Source organism: Euprymna scolopes, chromosome 28, assembly GCF_053919585.1.
Source record: "Euprymna scolopes isolate OS-2025 chromosome 28, ASM5391958v1, whole genome shotgun sequence".
NCBI classification, from domain to species: Eukaryota; Metazoa; Mollusca; class Cephalopoda; order Sepiida; family Sepiolidae; genus Euprymna; species Euprymna scolopes.
This window is the reverse complement of record NC_136509.1, coordinates 82,612,910-82,631,706: the sequence shown is the minus strand read 5'-3', so window position 1 is coordinate 82,631,706 and position 18,797 is coordinate 82,612,910. Positions and strand designations below refer to the sequence as shown.

General features: G+C 31.1%; 1 protein-coding gene across 11 annotated transcripts in view; it reads left to right on the top strand.

Moving 5' to 3' along the window:
- LOC145249704 (protein DENND6A-like) overlaps positions 1–18,797 on the top strand; it is a 242,388-nt gene that overhangs the window by 168,818 nt on the left and 54,773 nt on the right. For 4 of the 11 annotated variants that reach the window (XM_080111566.1, XM_080111565.1, XM_080111560.1 and 1 more), the window contains exons 8-9: positions 734–799; positions 6,608–6,637. The exons of 2 other annotated variants lie outside the window; for them this stretch is intronic. In XM_080111566.1, the coding sequence (XP_079967692.1) occupies positions 734–799; positions 6,608–6,637 (96 nt within the window). The remainder of the gene's footprint in view (positions 1–733; positions 800–6,607; positions 6,638–18,797) is intronic. 5 more of the 11 variants (XM_080111562.1, XM_080111569.1, XM_080111563.1 and 2 more) reach the window with 2 other exon arrangements.

The following is an 18,797-nucleotide window of genomic DNA, read 5'->3' as shown; positions in this document are numbered from 1 at the left end:
TAATTCTCAACCTATGTAGTCTATGCATTTTTTATCTCCAAACTTGACCTTGGTATATAGAGTATTCAGACATGTGCAAAACATTTTAATCAGTTTTCATCCGGAAAAAAAGGGCTGCTAAGGGGTAAAAATTGAAAAATTGGTATGTAGGGGGGGGGTCATTGGAGTAAGTGTGATATTTGAAAGGCACTTGAATCTTTATGACTAACTATAGATATTTTATTGAGCATCATTCATTTCATATGAATTGGATGATTATTGTTGGCATTCCTTTACCTGATATCTTTCTAGTTGGAATTTTTTTCTAGAAAGATATTGGGTACTTACGAGAGATACAATGTGAAGGTTGCTAACATCCCTAAGGGAAAGTTATTTCTGTGGAACAAAATGGATTCAAACTTTACGCACGCAGGTTATCAGTCGGTGTCGCTAACTACTTAGCCATCGTCACATTCCTGCAGATACTGCTGGAATATGGTTAATTATGCTTTTTATCCAAAAAAACACGACTGAGCACTAATGGGTTAAAAAAATGTTTAAATATTGATCCTATTTTGGTATCCACGAGCTTGCATATGATCATATTTTTTTCGTCACTTTTTTGTTTCTTTTTAAATACGCCAACTTATTTTCTCCCCCTTATTCTCTTCTCTCGGTTCTTTTATTTCTTGTGTGAGGCTTGCCTGTCCTTGTAACTGATGGTCTTGCCCCTTTATATTTCCTGCCTCCTTAGGTGAGGGTGCCGTGTCGTTCAGACAAGCTTGTGGGGATCGTTAATCAACAGAGGGGCCCCATTATGGTGAGTTGATGCTTACTGCTTTCTTTCATTTATTTATTTTTTTTTTTTTTCTAATATTTAAAAAAAAATGTTTAATACTTGCATAAACACTGCTATTGCTGCTTTCTGTGTTGTCTGTTTAGAATTATATCCTTATTTTTAGAATACTTACCTCTTATCTCTTTACTTTTTTCTTTGTTTACTTTTTTAACTTTTGTTTTATTTTTTTAACTTTTTTTCTTTTTTTATCTTAAATTTCTGTTTTTCCATTTTTTCCTTTTCTGTTTTTCCTATTTTCTTTTTTCTTCCTTTTTTCTTTTTTTTCTTTTTCTTCCTTTTTTTCTTTTTCTTCCTTTTCTTTTCTTTTTTTTCATCCTTTTTTCTTTTTTTTTCATCTTTTTTTCCTTTTTCTTTTCCCTTTTTCTTTTTCCCTTTTTCCCTTTTTCCTTTTCCTCTTTTCTCTTTCCTCTTTTCTCTTTCCTCTTTCTCTTTCCTCTTTTCTTTTCTTTCCTCTTTCTCTTCCTCTTTCTCTTTCCCCTTTTTCCTCTTTCTCCTTTTTCCCCTTTTTCCTCTTTCTCCTTTTTCCTCTTTCTCCTTTTCTCTTCTCTCCTTTTCCTCTTTCTCCCTTTTTCCTCTTTCCTCCTCCTTTTCCTCTTTCTCCTTTTTCCTCTTTCTCCTTTTTCCTCTTTCTCCTTTTTCTTTCCTCTCTCCTTTTTCCTCTTTCTCCTTTTCCTTCTTTCTCCTTTTTTCCTCTTTCTCCTCATTTCCTCTTTTTCCTCATCTTTCCTTTTTTTCCTCTTTCCTCTTTTTCCTCTTTCCTCTTTTTTTCCTCTTTCTCTTTTTTCCCTCTTTCCCCTCTTTTTTTCCTCTTTCCCCTCTTTTTTTCCTCTTTCCTCTTTTTTTCCTCTTTCCTCTTTTTTTCCTCTTTCCTCTTTTTTTCCTCTTTCCCCTCTTTTTTTCCTCTTTCCCCTATTTTCCCCCTATTTTCCCCCTTTTTTCCCTCTTTTTTCCCTATTTTTCCCCTATTTTTCCCCATCTTTTTTTCTCTTTTTCACATCTTCTCTTTTGCTTGTTTTCCCCCCCCCTCTTCTTTTTCCCCCGTCTTCTCTTTTTTCTTTTCATTTTTTTCGTTTTTCTTTGTTTTTCGTTTTTTTTTTTCATTTTGTTTTTCTTTTCTTTTCATTCGTCTTTGCTTCTCTTTCTTTTATTTTTTCTTTCCTGTTTTTTGTTTGTTTTTTTTTTTCTTTATAATAAGCATGTTATGTTTGCATTTGCATGTATATTGTGTGTAAAAAAAAATCTTTGAATCTGATGTGTCTATATCAATAAAAATCAATCTCCGAATCCCATACAGATCCTATCAAGACATTAGGTTTACTACATACAAAAAGCTCGAGATCCTTTCAGATAAAACTTTATAATAATAACAAGCATTTAAATAAATCATTACAATAAGTCCTTTTTAAATATTCATTATTATATATACATAAATATATATTCATGTATACATTATTTTATATCATACTATACAATACCCTCATTTTCCTAAATGCACAGGAAATTTCACCTGATGGCCTGAAAAATATCACATGTATACTGTTCCTTTGGATGCTGACTGAGAAATTGTATTTTCAACTCATGGTAGATGGGGGAATTTTTAAATATTTATGAATTTAACACGAGAAGCATTCATTGTTTTGTTTTTTTATTTAGTACTTATCCCGTTTAAGCCTCAGGTTGATATGCCATAAAACACTCCTGTCAATTCAAACCAATTTTTACATATGGCACTTCTGTACGACAGTGGTATGTGTCAATTGAGATGAGTTATCGACCCCTGTTCTTTGAATGGGAAATGCCCTCTATTGGCCGTTCTGTGAACCTTAAATATAAGCAAGTGTCTCTGAAAACACAAAAATATATAATAACAAAATAAATAACACAAAAATATAGGAAACGCGAAATATTTATTGTATAAAAAATATAATTTTAATGTTTTAATATTTATTTTAAATAAACAAGTGTCTCTGAAAATGCAAAAATTTATAACGAAATCAATAACACAAAAATATAGGAAAAGCAAAACATTTATAGATTGTTTTTTAGAATTTTTTTTTCTTGTAAGATTGTATGAAATGTAGAAACATAATTATTTGTTTTTGTTTTTTTTTTGGTGTTTTTTCACAATAACATTGTATAAAAATATATCAAAATATAATTTTAGAAACATTTTTTTCGCACAAACTTTTAGAAAGGTACGAGTTATCGACCCCTGTTCTTTGAATGAGAAACGCCCTCTATCGGCCGTTCTTGAAACTGAAATACACACATTCGCCTCATGACACTGTCGTACAGAAGTGCCGAATATATTCAAAGAGTTTGTTTAGTTAGTTTTATCCTTTTATGACTGTTCTCCAGCAGCTATAATCTAAGTATTCTTTTTAAACGTATAAGTCACTTTAATATAAATCTAATTAAAAAAATAATAATAATCAAAATTATCTCCCTTGAAAATTATTGAACATAGTATCAAATAAAGGGTACTTATGCAGTTTACAACCTAATTTCCAGCAAACTTGTATTGGCATTTTCCTTCACATTTTCCTGTTACATAAGCAGTTGGAAAATGCTGAAGCAATTATCCAATCAGTTGTCACAAGACAAGTTTTAATGAAAGCATGAAATTCTCTCAACTAAATTTTTTTTAAAACCAAAAATGTTTCTCAACACGCTATGTCAATGTAAAATCTACTTGCTTTCCCCGCGTTAAAAATGGCTTTCTACTTGGAAAGTCATTTGTATCCTGGAGAACAGGGAAGAATGCCGTATTTTGAATTAATTGTCTGGCAGTTTTCGTTTCAGCATATTCCGATTGATTACCTAACCTGCCAGACGATACCAACATAAAATTGCTGAAAATTGGGTCATAAACTGGATAAGCACCCTTTATTTCATATCTTCATTAATGTAAGGATGAAACCTGGATCTATCACTATGATACAGAGATCCAAAACCAATTTATGCACTGGAAGTACTTGGACTCACCACTTCCTCATTCATTTGGATCATTCGTAGACATTTATGCAGATGACGCCACAGTCTATGGCAACACTTTAAAGGCCAGCATTGACCAAGATCTTTCTGATTCTCTTACTTCTTATTTTGAGAACATAGTGCAATGGGGAAAAAGGTGGCTGGGTAATTTCAATGCATCGAAAACCAACCTTCTCCCCTTTCATTATCATCACTATGACCCTTATCTTATTCCAATTAAAAGGATAGCTCTCATCTTCGGGAAGCTCCATGTCTTATCAAGCTTCTGGGACTAACTTTCACTCCTGATCTGAAATGGAACACATACATCAAATCTGTTGCCAAGATCGCTGGAAAAATGATCGCTGGATCACTCTACCACTCCAGTAGATATTTCACTGTTGATGCAATCATCTATCTGTATCATATGTTCTAAAATGGAATATTGTTGTTGCATCTGGGCAGGAGTTGCTCGCTGCCCCCTATCCTGCCTTGATAGAGTTTAGAACTTGTTTTGAGACCTAGGTAGTAGGTGATGCTCTTTTCTTTTCCTTGCAACCTGTTTCCCATGGAAGAGATGTTGTAAGCTTGTCTCTGCTCTATCATTATTTTCATGGCAAGTGCTCAACTGAACTCCAACCTATGGTTCCACTGGCCTGCTTCCCAGTTGAATACAACATGGTAGCCTTCAAATCCAATGTAAACAAGTTCTTGTTTAGCCGTCCCTATAAATAATCAAATCTTACCCAATTTACGCCATTAACGATTACTACCACCTTACATTCATTAACCTTTATCCTTGAGTGGCCTTCAAGCCTTGATAAGTAGTAACTCTAAAGAAGGCAAGGGTGTGTCCTTCTGCTGGCTAGGACATGCTCGCAGTCTTCTGGGACAAGGACGGAGTAGTGATGACAGATTTCATGGCAAACTGTACTACAATTATAGGAGCCTATTATACTTCACTTTTGAGGAAATTAAGAAAAACTACCAAAATCATGAAGAAGGATAAGATTACCAAAGATATCCTCCTCCTGCAAGATAACACCCTGGTTCACAATGTGCATGTAGCCAGATCGGAAGAACGAACATGTGGTTATGAAATCCTCTCCCCTTCCCCCTACCCTTCCTCATCTTCCACTCTCTGACTTTGACCTCTTTTCAGCCATGAAGTTGTTTTTTTAAAGGAAAGCATCTTAGATGATGCAGCCTTGATTTCTAAATGCACATTGTGCTTGGAGGACCAACATGGGGTGTTCTACACAGAAAGTCTCTGAAACGGCATTAAACGATTGGAAGAAATGCATAATTTGGGGTGGTTGCTGTGTAGAGAAAGACTAATAACTGTGCCAAGTTTCGTTGCTCTATTGCTATGGGAAGTCTGCCATTGAACATCCCTTAGTTGAAATGTAATCAGTATGACTGTTTTTGGTAAAATTATTTTTGTTACTACTGTGCTATGTATTTTTTTCTGAGAATAAATTTTTGGGGGAATTTCTGAAGAGTCCATAGATGGAAGATCCAATATTGACATAATAATGTTGATTATTCTTCTATGAAAGAAAAACGTAGGTTTAAATTTTTCTAAACTTTAAAATAATAAAATTATGTATCATAAGCTTTTTTGATTCTGAAGAATATATATGGAACATACATTATTACTTTTTCTTTATATTTAACACAGAAAAACTGAAAACATAAAAACGGTATAATTAAGCAGAAGCAATGTTATTTTTAACAATGTTTGATTACTATATGTATGTATATATATATTTTTGCTTTATATATATATATATATATATATATATATATATATATAAGCAAATGGTAAAATGATTTATAGAAAACCATTAAGGCACCGAGAACTCAACATCAACAGTGTATGATTGTTTGTAAGACGATACAATTTCTTTATATTTGAATACGCTTTTTATCATGTGCCCCAGATTAGACATCAGATAGACACTATTAATCAACACCAAAATGAGGATATATATATATATATATATATATATATATATATATATACTAGCATTTCAGCCCGGCGTTGCCCTGGTGTTTGGAGGTGTATGTTTAACAAAAAAAAAAAAAAACGAACAATTTTTTAAAACTTTGACTCCTATTATAACCCCTTAACATTTATTGTTTTTGGCTCAAATAAAGTTATTAAGTTAGATCCATGTCCAAGGAACCTATATCTAAAATTTCAATTGTTTATACTCAAAATTGGCAGAGGAGTTTGGTAGAGTTCTCAAAGGTCAAATCGTTGAACTTTGACCCCTTAACAGCCAAATTTCTGGCCGAAAACGGATTACAAAGATTTTCCCAAATCTCAGTACCCTGTATATCAAATTTCGTGTCTATAGACTGAAAATTGACAGTTATTGCGTAGGGAAATGTACACACACAGACACGTTCACTTATATATATATATATGAGAGAGAGAGAGAGACAGATCAGTTATATTAAACATTAATATGATTAAGATGAGGGTAGTCATCTAAATTATACAAGTAGATTTACATTAAGAAAATGAAACTAAAATAAATATCTCAAAAATATCAGTTAAATAGCGATTTTTATGTATTTTTTTTATTACTAAAATGAATCATTTAATAAACACAACCATTTTAATGAAATAAATTTTTTCGTGGCTAATTACATTGAAGTATATTTTTTTGTATGTTGTTCCAATGATTTAAAACAAAAACCAGGAAAACCTATATTAATAAGGTCTTTTGCAATCCTAAAAGAAACATTGTGGTTCTATCAACTAAAAATGTTTTTACATTTTTTCAGGCTGATGACAATACATTGAAAGTCAACAAGGTAAACCTTATGACGATCGGCTCAAAACCTAATCTTTTACAACCAAGGCTAACCTTAATTCCTTAACGTTGACACCTTCAAATTTTTCATTGAAATTTCTTTGGGATTTTTGTTTTAAGTATTTTTGGTGAAGGATATTTTTTATATCAGGTTCGTGCAAAAATAATGTTATATATTAGTTAAACGTCAAAACATTTTTGCACCAACCTAATATAAATATTTTTTTTTTCTCTCAAATGTCTCTGACAATGTGATGTGTATCCTATACATATATTTATAATAAACTAGTAAATATTTATTTATTTTTTTATATACCTACAGATATTTGTATTTCATGCTCACACAATCATCAGAGTAGGATGACAATTCCTGCCGGTCAGGAGATTTGAACTCAGCCACAAAGCCATTTGCTAAGTCTCTACCTCCGACCCACCAAAAAATTGCCACAAGAATGAAGGGAATTAATAACTAGGGATGTGACAACAGCATATTCTTTTCATTTTTTTTTTTTTTTTGATTCTCGAGTATATATCCGCAGTTAATTAAGTGAGAACCACGTCAGTCTTTATAAAAACAGAAGATATTAACGGATATATACTCAAGAGTAAAAACAATGAAAAGAATATGCTGTTGTCACAGCCCTATTAATAATAAACATCCAATTCAGGTGCAGACATTAGACAATCCAGAGTGTTTGAATGACAGAAGTCTTGAACATTGCATAAATGCTAGTTGACTGCCTCTTGGTTTATACTTCTCAGACAGTGCCCATCCTTAAGTACTCTTAAAGGAGCTTGATAATTATAATTTTTTTTTTTTTTTTTTTTTTTTTTTTTTTTTTTTTTTTTTTTTTTTTTTACAAAGGCATCACCACATTATCAAGGCCCAGAGGCCACTCAAGGATAAGGGTTAAAGAGTGTACAGTAGAAATTGGTCAATATAGTAATCATTAGTAATGAAAATTTGGTAAATTTAATAACTTATATGGAACGGCTCATCAAGAACTTATTTACTTTAGACTTGAACACAACCATATTGTAGTCAGCCGGAAAGCAGGAAAATGGAAGACAATTCCACAGGCGTGCAGTTCTAAGAAAGAAGCTTTGTTCATGGAATCTACGTTTAGGTTTAGGCACAGATAAAGAGTGGGGGAAATTATTGATAGTGTTTACAGCTAGACGAGTGTTTCTTGTGAAAGTTTGGCGAGGGGGGACCATAGATTGAAGCTCAGTTGAACACTTTCCATGAAAATAACGATACATCAGAGACAAACTCGCAATATCTCTTCTGTGAGATAGAGGTTGCAAGGAGGAGAAAAGGACATCTCCTACGAGGCTACGAAGTCTATTTTGAACTCTATCAAGGCAGGACAAGTCCTTACTAGCAGCTCCTGCCCAGATGTGGCAACAGTATTCCATCCTTGGACGTACCTGGCTCTTATATAGGTAGAGAATAGCATCAGCAGTGAGATATCTACTGGATCGATAGAAAGATCCCACCATTTTTCCAGCGGCCTTGGCAACAGATTTGATATACGTGTTCCATTTAAGATCAGGAGTAATGGTCAAGCCCAGAAGCTTGTCAAAACTTGAGGCCTCCTGAAGACGAGAGCCATTCATTTCAATTGATGACAAATGTGAATTAGAATGTTGATGATGTAAAGAGAGAAGCTTGGTTTTAGATGCATTAAAAGTAACCAGCCACTCCTTTCCCCATTGTACTACGTGCTCAAGATCAGAGGAGAGAGAATTGGAGAGAACTTGGTCGTTTACTGTCTTAGATGTGGTACCATAAATGGTAGTGTCGTCAGCATAAATGTCTACAAATGATGTAAGGATATGATTTGGAAGATCATTAATGTAGATCAGGAAAAGAGTTGGGCCCAGGATGGATCCCTGAGGGACACCGGCATTAATACTGTGAGCTTCTGATTTTTGCCCCTCAACTACTACTCTTATGAACCTATCAGAAAGAAATGATTTAATAATTGAGAAGACTTTTCCAGCTATACCATAGCTAGCGATCTTATGAAGTAAACCTTTATGCCATACCCTATCAAAGGCTTTAGATATGTCAAGAGCAATTGCCCTAGAAAGATTGCCACCGTCGAGAGATTTGCTAATCCTATGCGATATAACTGTAAGGACATCTGCTGTAGATCTAGCAGAACGGAAACCATATTGAGTGTCACTAAGAAGGTTATTTTTGTTGAGATGTTTGATTACTTCTGTATTTAACACAGATTCTAGCAACTTACTCATGACGCACAGGAGACTTATTGGCCTGTACTGAGAGGGGGATGAGCGATCACCTGAATTCTTAAATACAGGGCATACTGATGAGATTTTCCAGGGAGATGGGAAACTATTCTCCTTAAGACAACGTTTAAACAGTTTTGTAAGTATGGGCGCTAATTCAGGTTGAAGTTTTTTGAGTACTATAATTGGAATACCATCAGGGCCAGTTGCTTTACTCGAATCAAGGTTTTTGATTAGCTTCGCAACATCACGTACAGATATACGTATATCACATAGCGTGTTTTCTGATACAGGAGGAAATATTGGAGGTTGGCGGTCTTGGTCGCAAAGGGTAGAATTAGCTGCAAAGTTCTTGACAAAGAGTTTGGCTTTGTCTGATGCTGACGAGATTACCTCAGGTCCATTGATAATAGTTGGGATGGAGCACACGCTTCTATTCAGGATTCTGTTTGCTATTTGCCAAAACTGGTGGGAACCAAGCCTCTGCTCAGCTACTTTGGACTTAACAGATTGAGCATATAACACTCTTGCGTTCCTTATTACTTTCTTACAATGGTTGCTGGCAGTCCTGAAAACGGCTTTAGTTTCCATACATCTATTACGTTTGAAGCAGTGGAAAAAGTGATTTCTGTGCGCAATGGCAGCAGCACATTCTGGAGAGAACCATGGCTGGCTGTTAGGTTTTTGCTGAAACTTTTTAGAGGGTATGAAATGGTCAATACCTACAGTTAACCATTCAGTTAGGTCTAATACTATAGAGGACACATCCTTTTTAAACATGGAATGCAGAGGTAGATCAGATATAAATGTACGGAAGCTATCCCAGTCAGCCTTAGTGTATCGATATACTGTACGATGAAGAGGTACGTCTGGGGACTTATTACATTTCATTTTTATCTTAATTGATACAACAGAGTGGTCGGAAGATCCAAGAGGCGACAGAACAGAAACTGAACATAGTTCAGGGCAAGTTGTGAGAAAAAGGTCTAGTAGGCTCGCATACTGGCCGTCATTATCGGGCACACGGGTAGGTTCCTGAACAATCTGAGTGAGGTCATAGGCAATGGAGAAATCATGACAGAACCTCCCCTCATCATCGGTCTTGTTTGAGTGGGTCAACCATTCGACGTTGTGAACATTGAAGTCTCCACATACGTGAATGTTAGCTGAAGGATAAGTAGAAAGGACTTGGTCAATTTTCTCAGATATGCTTTGAAAGATAGTAACTCCGCTGTTGTGGGGGCGATAGAGAGTAAATATAAATGCAGTAGTGTGAACTAAAGCAACCCGGAAGCACATATAGGGTAAGTTAGGATCTTCCCTGGAGATGTCCCTCCCACATGGAAAGCTATCTTTAATATAGGCACATATTCCATGCCCATGGCGATCTTGGGGGTCAGATTTAGAAGTTAAGTTAGAGTATCCTGAAATTGCAAACTCATCTAGGGAAATAGCCTGTCCAATGCCAGTTTCACTTAAAAATAAAAGGTCTGGTTTAGTCTCCTGTAATTGGGTTTCAACCTCTGGAAGGTTAGAACGAAGACCCCTGATGTTGGAGAAGGAGACATTATTAAATAATAATTCTTCTTTTAGACCTACTGACACTAGTGTTTCATATATATATAGTCTTTGAAGTTTTTAACATTTGAAACCATACAAAAAATTACTTTTTATCATTCGTTAAAAAAAAAAAAAAAAAAAAAAAAACATCTAGTCAGTGTCATTTAATCACCTGCAATCACTGCATCAACTCTCTCGAATTTACTATAATACCAATTTTTTTATTTTTCAAGGGATCATCAGTTGTTTACCATGAAGCACTGTTTCGGGGATTTAAATATATATATATATATATATATATATATATATATATATATTTATTAACTGAACACCAGGCATTGCCCAGTCATACAATATGCTTAAACAATAATTTATGCAGATTGCATATATATTATAGAATCACTCCTCTGTTGAATATTATATAGTATGAGGATTAATTTGGCCAGTGGACTAATTCATAAAAAATAAAATAAATAAATAATGATAATATTCTTCATCGAATTCCGTTTATGTTTGTTTACAATATCGCGTCAGCTAATATTTGAATGCCTTTGAAAAGTCACTTCTGATTAATGTTTAGTTTTAAAATATGTGAACGAAGAAATGATTTGCAGCAATTTTAAATGGTACCGCTTCTTTTATCATAAATTGAACTCATTAATAAGAACAAATGGTGAGGTATTACCAGGCTTGAACAGGGGACCATTCAATCTGTAGTCGAACACGCTACCACTGAGCTATATCTCCAGATGACAATAGTTCTGTTTATATGGATCCAAGTTAATGTAAATCTGAAATATTTGAATTTGCAAACTAAAACTCTTTAAAATACTTCATAGAAACTGAAAATTCATGAAATAATTACTGTGCAACACTCAAAGAAAGTACAGGACATCTGTGGCCATTTTTATGTGCACAATGGCATGGATATTTGTTTCTGACTTTTTTGTAGAATTAGGTAAAGTTTTTGTTTTTTGTTTGCAAAATTGCCACTCTCAAGAATTTTACGAAGAATTTTATGGATGAATCAGGATATTTTTGTGATGGAGAAACGTTTTAAAGAGAAAATGGAACCCTGCTATGTTGGCAGACTATTGCTGAATTATAAAAAGGTAGGATGATACTCAACACAAGAGGGTGAAGAAAACAAATGTTTTTAACTGACAATTTTGTTTTTTCATTCATACCCAACCTTGAGTTGGAAGCCATGCTTGGTTTCAGAAGAGTTGCTGATGGTTAGTTATTCTATACAAGTTCTAGAGATAACGAATTCTCAGTAGACAGCTGTTCAGTACAGGTTCCGGACTTTATAATTTTCCTGCCAAAGGATGGAATACTGTTGCCACATATGGGCAGGAGCTGCTAGAAAAGACTTGTCCTGCCTTGATAGGGTTCAAAATAGACTTCGTGGCCTGGTGGGAGATGTCCTTTTCTCTTCACTGCAACCTCTATCTCACAGAAGAGATGTTGCGAGTTTGTCTCTGCTTTATCGTTATTTTCATGGAAAGTGTTCGACTGAGCTTCAATCTATGGTCCCCCCTCGCCAAACTTTCACAAGAAACACTAGACTAGCTGAAAACATTATCAATAATTTTCCACACTCTTTATCTGTGCCTAAACCTAAACATAGATTCCATGATCAAAGCTTCTTTCTTAGAACTGCACACCTGTGGAATTGTCTTCCGTTTTCCTGCTTTCCAGCTGTCTATAATATGGTTGTCTTCAAGTCCAACGTGAACAAGTTTCTGATGAGCCGTTCCACTTTAGTTAACAAATTTACCGAACTTCCATTACTATCGATTACTATATTGTCCTTTTGACTACTTTACACTCTTTAACCCTTATCCTTGAGTGGCCTATCGGCCTTGATAAGTGGTGACGCCTATGTAAAAAAAAAAAAAAAAAAAAAAAAGAACAAAAGGTCCTTCTCGTGTTGACACGAAGAAAACATATGCAAGCTTGTTAAAAAAAGGTTTAATTTTTATGGAGCAATTCTGATTTCTGATTGGTTCGTAGCAGAATGTGAATTAATTTGATTCGTCAGTTCCTAGCAGCAGCGATTATAAATAGAATCTCCCAACTGTGAGGGATAATAATTAATAATAATAAAATATGATTCATAGTACTGTTTTGTTTTCACTCACAACTAATAATAACGGCGCCTAATCTAGAGAAATAATGGTCAGATTCAGTACCAGGATTCTGGTCTTATGTGGCATGTACTTTTTTTTAACCTGCAATTTGTTGTACAGTGTTATTTGAAACATTTATTTATTTCTGAAAAATACAAAAATAAATTAGGCGCTAGATCATTCAAAAGGAGGGGGTGGGGGTCTATGGTCATTCTTGTCACTGTACCTTATATATGTCTATCAGTTTCTAACTAGAATCTTCAATCACTTCAAGGGTCGTCCTACTCAAAATTCCCAAATCGATTTTTTTTTTTTTATTAATATGAACGTAAATAAATCGCTTTTAATTAAAGACATTTTGATAAAATTCTTCTGCCCTCCCCAAATCAAAGGTATCTGAATTTGCATTAAGGGCTTTCACCCCCCACCTTTTTTTTTTATTCCTCCCTCTGCTGTATAAAACAAAAGTAAACTAAATATGACCCAGGTGAGTTTGAAAATTTATAATGATCAGTTAATTAATTTAGAAGCTAATCTTGTATATAAAAATCTATAACCAAATCTAATTTTCTATAGATAGATCATTTGCTTTCTAAGCAATGATTTAAAACCTGATTATCTTGACCACTCGAAATATTTAAAAACTTTAATTTAATTTTGTTGTATAAAGCATGATTTTTTTTTTTTTTTTTTTTTTTTAATTTTTTTTTTTAGGTTTTCTTGCTATTAAAAATTTTTTTATAAATCTATTACAGATTTTGCGAAAGTTTTTCTGTAAGTTTTATTTTCAAACCAAATGTTTCAGGGAATTAATATTTGTGTGTTTTAAAAAATTAATTTTCTTTTTTATCATTAGGAGAGATCAAATATGAAAAAAAATAACTTCAATCTCATTTCCGTAAAATATTGCTGCCTCCATGACAGACAAAAATCTTTTCAATATTAATAAAATAAGAGACTTGAATTAATATTTATTAGTGATGGGACAATTTAAATATTTTTCTCGGATTTGTTTTAAATTTCCAATTTCAATACAATTACTGATTCTAATTCTAAAATCATATAAAAAGTAAATTTTTTTTTTCAGAAAGGGTGCGTGGTATTTAGTGTAGAGCTCTCGTCTACTTTTTAATTTAGATATTTTCTTTTTAATTTGGAAACAAAGCTTTTGTGACTTTTTTGTGCAAACACTACCTAATTTTTTCTACAGAAATATATATTATTTCTGTCAGTATGGGGCTAATTTAATGAAAAATTAATTGAAAAATGTAGACTATATTCTTGAATAATAATTGAGCAACTTTTACAGAACTTTCAGAAAATTAAAAATCAAATCACGAAAGAAAAAAAATTCGTATATATATATATATTTTTTTTTTTAATAAAAAAACAGCTGATAGCAAACTAAAATTTTTAATTATTTTTTTTCTATTTTTTATTGTTTATTCTTCGAATCAAGAAAATATTTGTTTTTATATATATAAAGGAACAAACCGTATTATGTGTTCACCAACGTTTCGTCTTTATTTCAAGACTTCCTCTGGGTGAATGAGATTAAGAAACCAAAAAATATACCAGTACAAAATATTTGAAAATGTTTCACATGCACAGTGTGACGCAGTTCTATTTAAGAGAAACGGAAAATTGATGTTGGAAATTCAAAAAGGAAGGGGGGCTGGCGCTGTTAAAGAGAAGGAAATTTTAGTGACGTCATATAGTCGTTAATTTAATTTTAAAACTATGAACGCAAGTTTATATTCTTATTGGGAAAAAGATATATCTGTTGAAATTTAAATATAAGTTTGTAACAGAAATGAAATGAGTGTTTTTTTATGTAATTTATTGATTAAGATTATGTGTTAATTATTACAGGGGGTGTTTGAATGGTGTGAGAAAGTTAACCTGTGTCCACAGTTAAATAATGTTCTTTTAATAACAGTTTACTTATTAATGGCGCTATGTTATAGAAACCTCCATGTTGTTTAATAGTGCTTGAAATTGCGATAAGCGCAGATTTAAGAAGTCTCCGGCGCGGTTTATTTGAAATGAATTTAACTACTTTTGCTTGTTTAAATATATATATATATATATATATATATATATATATATAAAACAAAAAAGTAAGTATTTTTCTTGATTTGAAGAATAAACAATAAAAAATAGAAAAAAATAATTAAAAATTTTAGTTTGCTATCAGCTGTATTTTTATTAAAAAAAAAAAAAAATACAAAAAACATAAAAACATTTGTTGGCTATCATATATATATATATATATATATATATATGATAGCCAACAAATGTTTTTATGATTTTTTTTTTTGTATTAAAGTTAAGACACTTAGGGTTTCAGCACTTTTGGCACTTTCCATAAACTGCCTGAACTTTTCTGACCATAACATGATCTTCATAGGTACTGCCAATTCTAAAATCGCCTAAAAAGCTAGAATTTCATTTGGGTGGGAATGTAATGGAAAATCCTCATCTAATTTTTAATGTAGATATAATTTTCTGTTTAATTTGACAAACTTAATATTTTCCCATTATGTATCGTATCCAAGATTTTGATATTCTCATGGAGAATCTCATTTATATTTTTTTTACTTCAGCTATTTTTCCTATCAATCAACTTGTGGCAATTTAACTCTTGCCATTTTACCGGTACTATGAATTCGTTATGATCTATAAACTTTAGTTTTACTAGTAGTTTAAATCTAATAAATTTTATCAGAAGCACTCATGGGACATAAATAATTTTTAAATAAAGCAAGAGAGTTGTTTTTGATCCTGGATATTACCTTAAACTATATCCAATGGTGAGGCCCCAGCTTGCGGGCTTTGAGGAGTGTGAAACCACCCTTTAATTGCCATTGCTCCCAGGTCTGGAGTGGTAGTACCTGTTAGAGTCTCAACTATGGGTTAAATAGAACCCGACTTGAAAAAAAAATATTCAATTAAAAAATTTTTCTTCAAAATTACTGGATTCGGCATTAAATAACCTGACAAGGTTTAGCATGCCGTAAAACAACCAAAACAAAAGAATTGTTTTCGAATTGGAAATTGTTCAAATTTTTCTATAACTTTTTTCAGACTTTCGATTCTGATTAATCGTCCCAACACTAATATTTATCATTATTATTTTATTATTTTTATTATCATTATTTTCATTATTATTATTATTATTATTATTATTATTATTATTATTATTATTATTATAAATTAAATATTTATTGAAATCTAAATTGTAATGCTGTAAACAAAAATAAAACAAAATGAAATTTCCCCGAAGTCTTCCAAGTTTGTAGGACTTGTGAGAAATTTTATTGTATTTTTGCTTTTGTTGCCATTATCAGGTGGCAAAATTTATTTGAGATGCAATCGGAGTCCTGATGATAAATTGTTGAAACATTGAGCAGTCCACATAGACTCCTTACTAAGTTTATATAATTTTTTATTTATTCATATAATAAACGAAAAGGGAAGGAAAAGCAAAATATAAGTAAACATTCTCAGTCAATGAATTAACAATTAAGAAAACAGGATTACTTCCCTTGATTTTTCTGATCTGTTAGTCTAGAAAAAAAATTTTTTTTTTTTTTTTTTTTAGGATAAAGATCACAGCTTGTAAACTGTAACTCTGGATCTGGTACCCTTTTTTTTTTTTTTCTTTCTTATCCATATTTATTTACTTCAGATTAATATTCCCTTTTCATTATACTCCTTATTATATCCGGTGCTGGATTAACCACTAATCCTTTACTAATTAACCCTCCTTGAGATAATCCATTTTTATCCAGTGAATAAAAGATTATCTCTGCATGCTGTTAATTTGCTATCCTTCTCTTTCTCAACTTTCTCAAAATTGTGTCTTAATCAACTGATATTTTTGTTGTTTTCCTTTTTTTTTTTTATTCTACATGATTTTATCTTTCCTGTCGGTTGGGTGGGGACTGTAGAATGTGCTGACTACACCTTTGCTGAGGGATAAGAACCCTCTCCAATGGGGCAACTAGTTTGTAGTTGTTGATGTCTGAAGATGGGATCTGGGTTTATTTTGATTTAATTATAAGTTTAATTTTTTTTTCATTTTTTTTATTTCTTTTATTTTTTTATTTCTTTTATTTTTTTATTTCTTTTTTTTTTATTTCTTTTATTTTTTTATTTCTTTTATTATTTCTTTTATTTTTTCTTTTATTTTTTCTTTTATTTTTTATTTCTTTTTTTATTTCTTTTTTTATTTCTTTTTTATTTCTTTTTTTATTTTTTTTATTTATTTTTTTATTTCTTTTATTATTTCTTTTATTATTTCTTTTATTATTTCTTTTATTATTTCTTTTATTTCTTTTATTATTTCTTTTATTATTTCTTTTATTATTTCTTTTATTTCTTTTATTATTTCTTTTATTTTTTCTTTTATTATTTCTTTTTATTTTTTCTTTTTATTTTTTATTTTTATTTTTTCTTTTTATTTTTTCTTTTTATTTTTTCTTTTTATTTTTTATTTTTATTTTTTATTTTTATTTTTTATTTTTTATTTTTATTTTTTATTTTTATTTTTTATTTTTATTTTTTATTTTTATTTTTTATTTTTATTTTTTATTTTTTATTTTTTTATTCTTTCTTTTATTTTTTATTTTTTTTATTTTTTCTTTTATTTTTTCTTTTATTTTTTCTTTCTTTTATTTTTCTTTTTATTTTTCTTTTATATTTTATTTCTTTTATTTTTTATTTCTTTTATTTTTTATTTCTTTTATTTTTTATTTCTTTTATTTTTTATTTCTTTTATTTTTTATTTCTTTTATTTTTTATTTCTTTTATTTTTTATTTCTTTTATTTTTTATTTCTTTTATTTTTTATTTCTTTTATTTTTTATTTCTTTTATTTTTTATTTCTTTTATTTTTTATTTATTTTCATTTTTTTCTTATCTTTATTTTTATCTTTGTTTCTTTTTTCTTTTTCTTTGTTTCTGTTTATTTTTTATTTTATTTTTTATTTTTATTTTTTTTATTTTTACTTTCTTTTTCTATCCGTTTTTTTTTTTTTTGTCTTTTTCTTTTTTCTTTGTTTTTTTTTAATATCTAGGCTTTGCCATTTTTGTTAATTCTTTTGTTCGGTCATGAGTAATTGATATATTAAATTTTTAAAAGCATTTGTTAATATTTTTTATAATTTTATGTGTACATTTTCTTTTCAGATTTAAGATGTTGACATAAATCTACATCAGCTCTCCAAGTACTATTATATATAAGCATGAAGAGTAATCTCCCTTACACCTAAAATGTTATTTCTTTTCCTGTAGACATTACAAATGAAAATTAAAATCTAAAATAATTTCACTCCTTCAAGGGCCAAGTAGGAATAGTTAGTATCTGTATATTTAGTCTGTCTGTCCGTTCCACTTTTTCTCAGAAAATACTGGGATGATCTGGCTGAAATGTTGTATGGACCTTTGTTATAAGGTGCAACGAACTAAGTATTATGGTATCCGTTCGATGTACAGTTAGAAATTAATAGATTAGTATTTTATGCAAAAATGAGCATAAATTTAATTATATTCAATCATCAATTTGGCATAAAGCACTCATTCTAAGCCATATATATATATATATATATGGAGAAATGTTTATTTCATTATATTTCACCTTATATTTATACCATTCCTTGTCTTTATGAAGCTCAACGTAACTAAATGACAAAAGAATCTAGCATTTCAACATAAAGAAATGGTAAGATGATCAACATCTTGAATGTTGGAATATAGATTTTGTCATTTTATGATTCCTGAAAGTATGAAACACTAGTGTCTGCAGGTATTTAATAATTATTATAATACATAATTATGTCGGCCTCTTTAAGAAACTCGTTTCTTATCGTTGAGCACTTTACAGTTTAAATAAAGTCAATTTAGCTCGTATGCGCATATCATCATATGACAAGTAGATCACTCTGACAGACGTTAAAAATATTTAAAAATAAATGTTTAAATTTCAACAGTATTTCTCGCGGTTAACGGTGGTCGAATGGATTAGGTCCTTGTGGTGTCAGAGATGGCTTAAGTCAGAAGTGGCTTTTGTTGCCGGGTTTGAATCTATCGACCAGTGTTAATCGTGACACCTTGCATTGATGATTCCCAAAAGGATGAAACAACTAGTGTCTGTAGGTATTGAATAATTATTATAATAAATAATTATATATATGTGTATGTGTGCGTG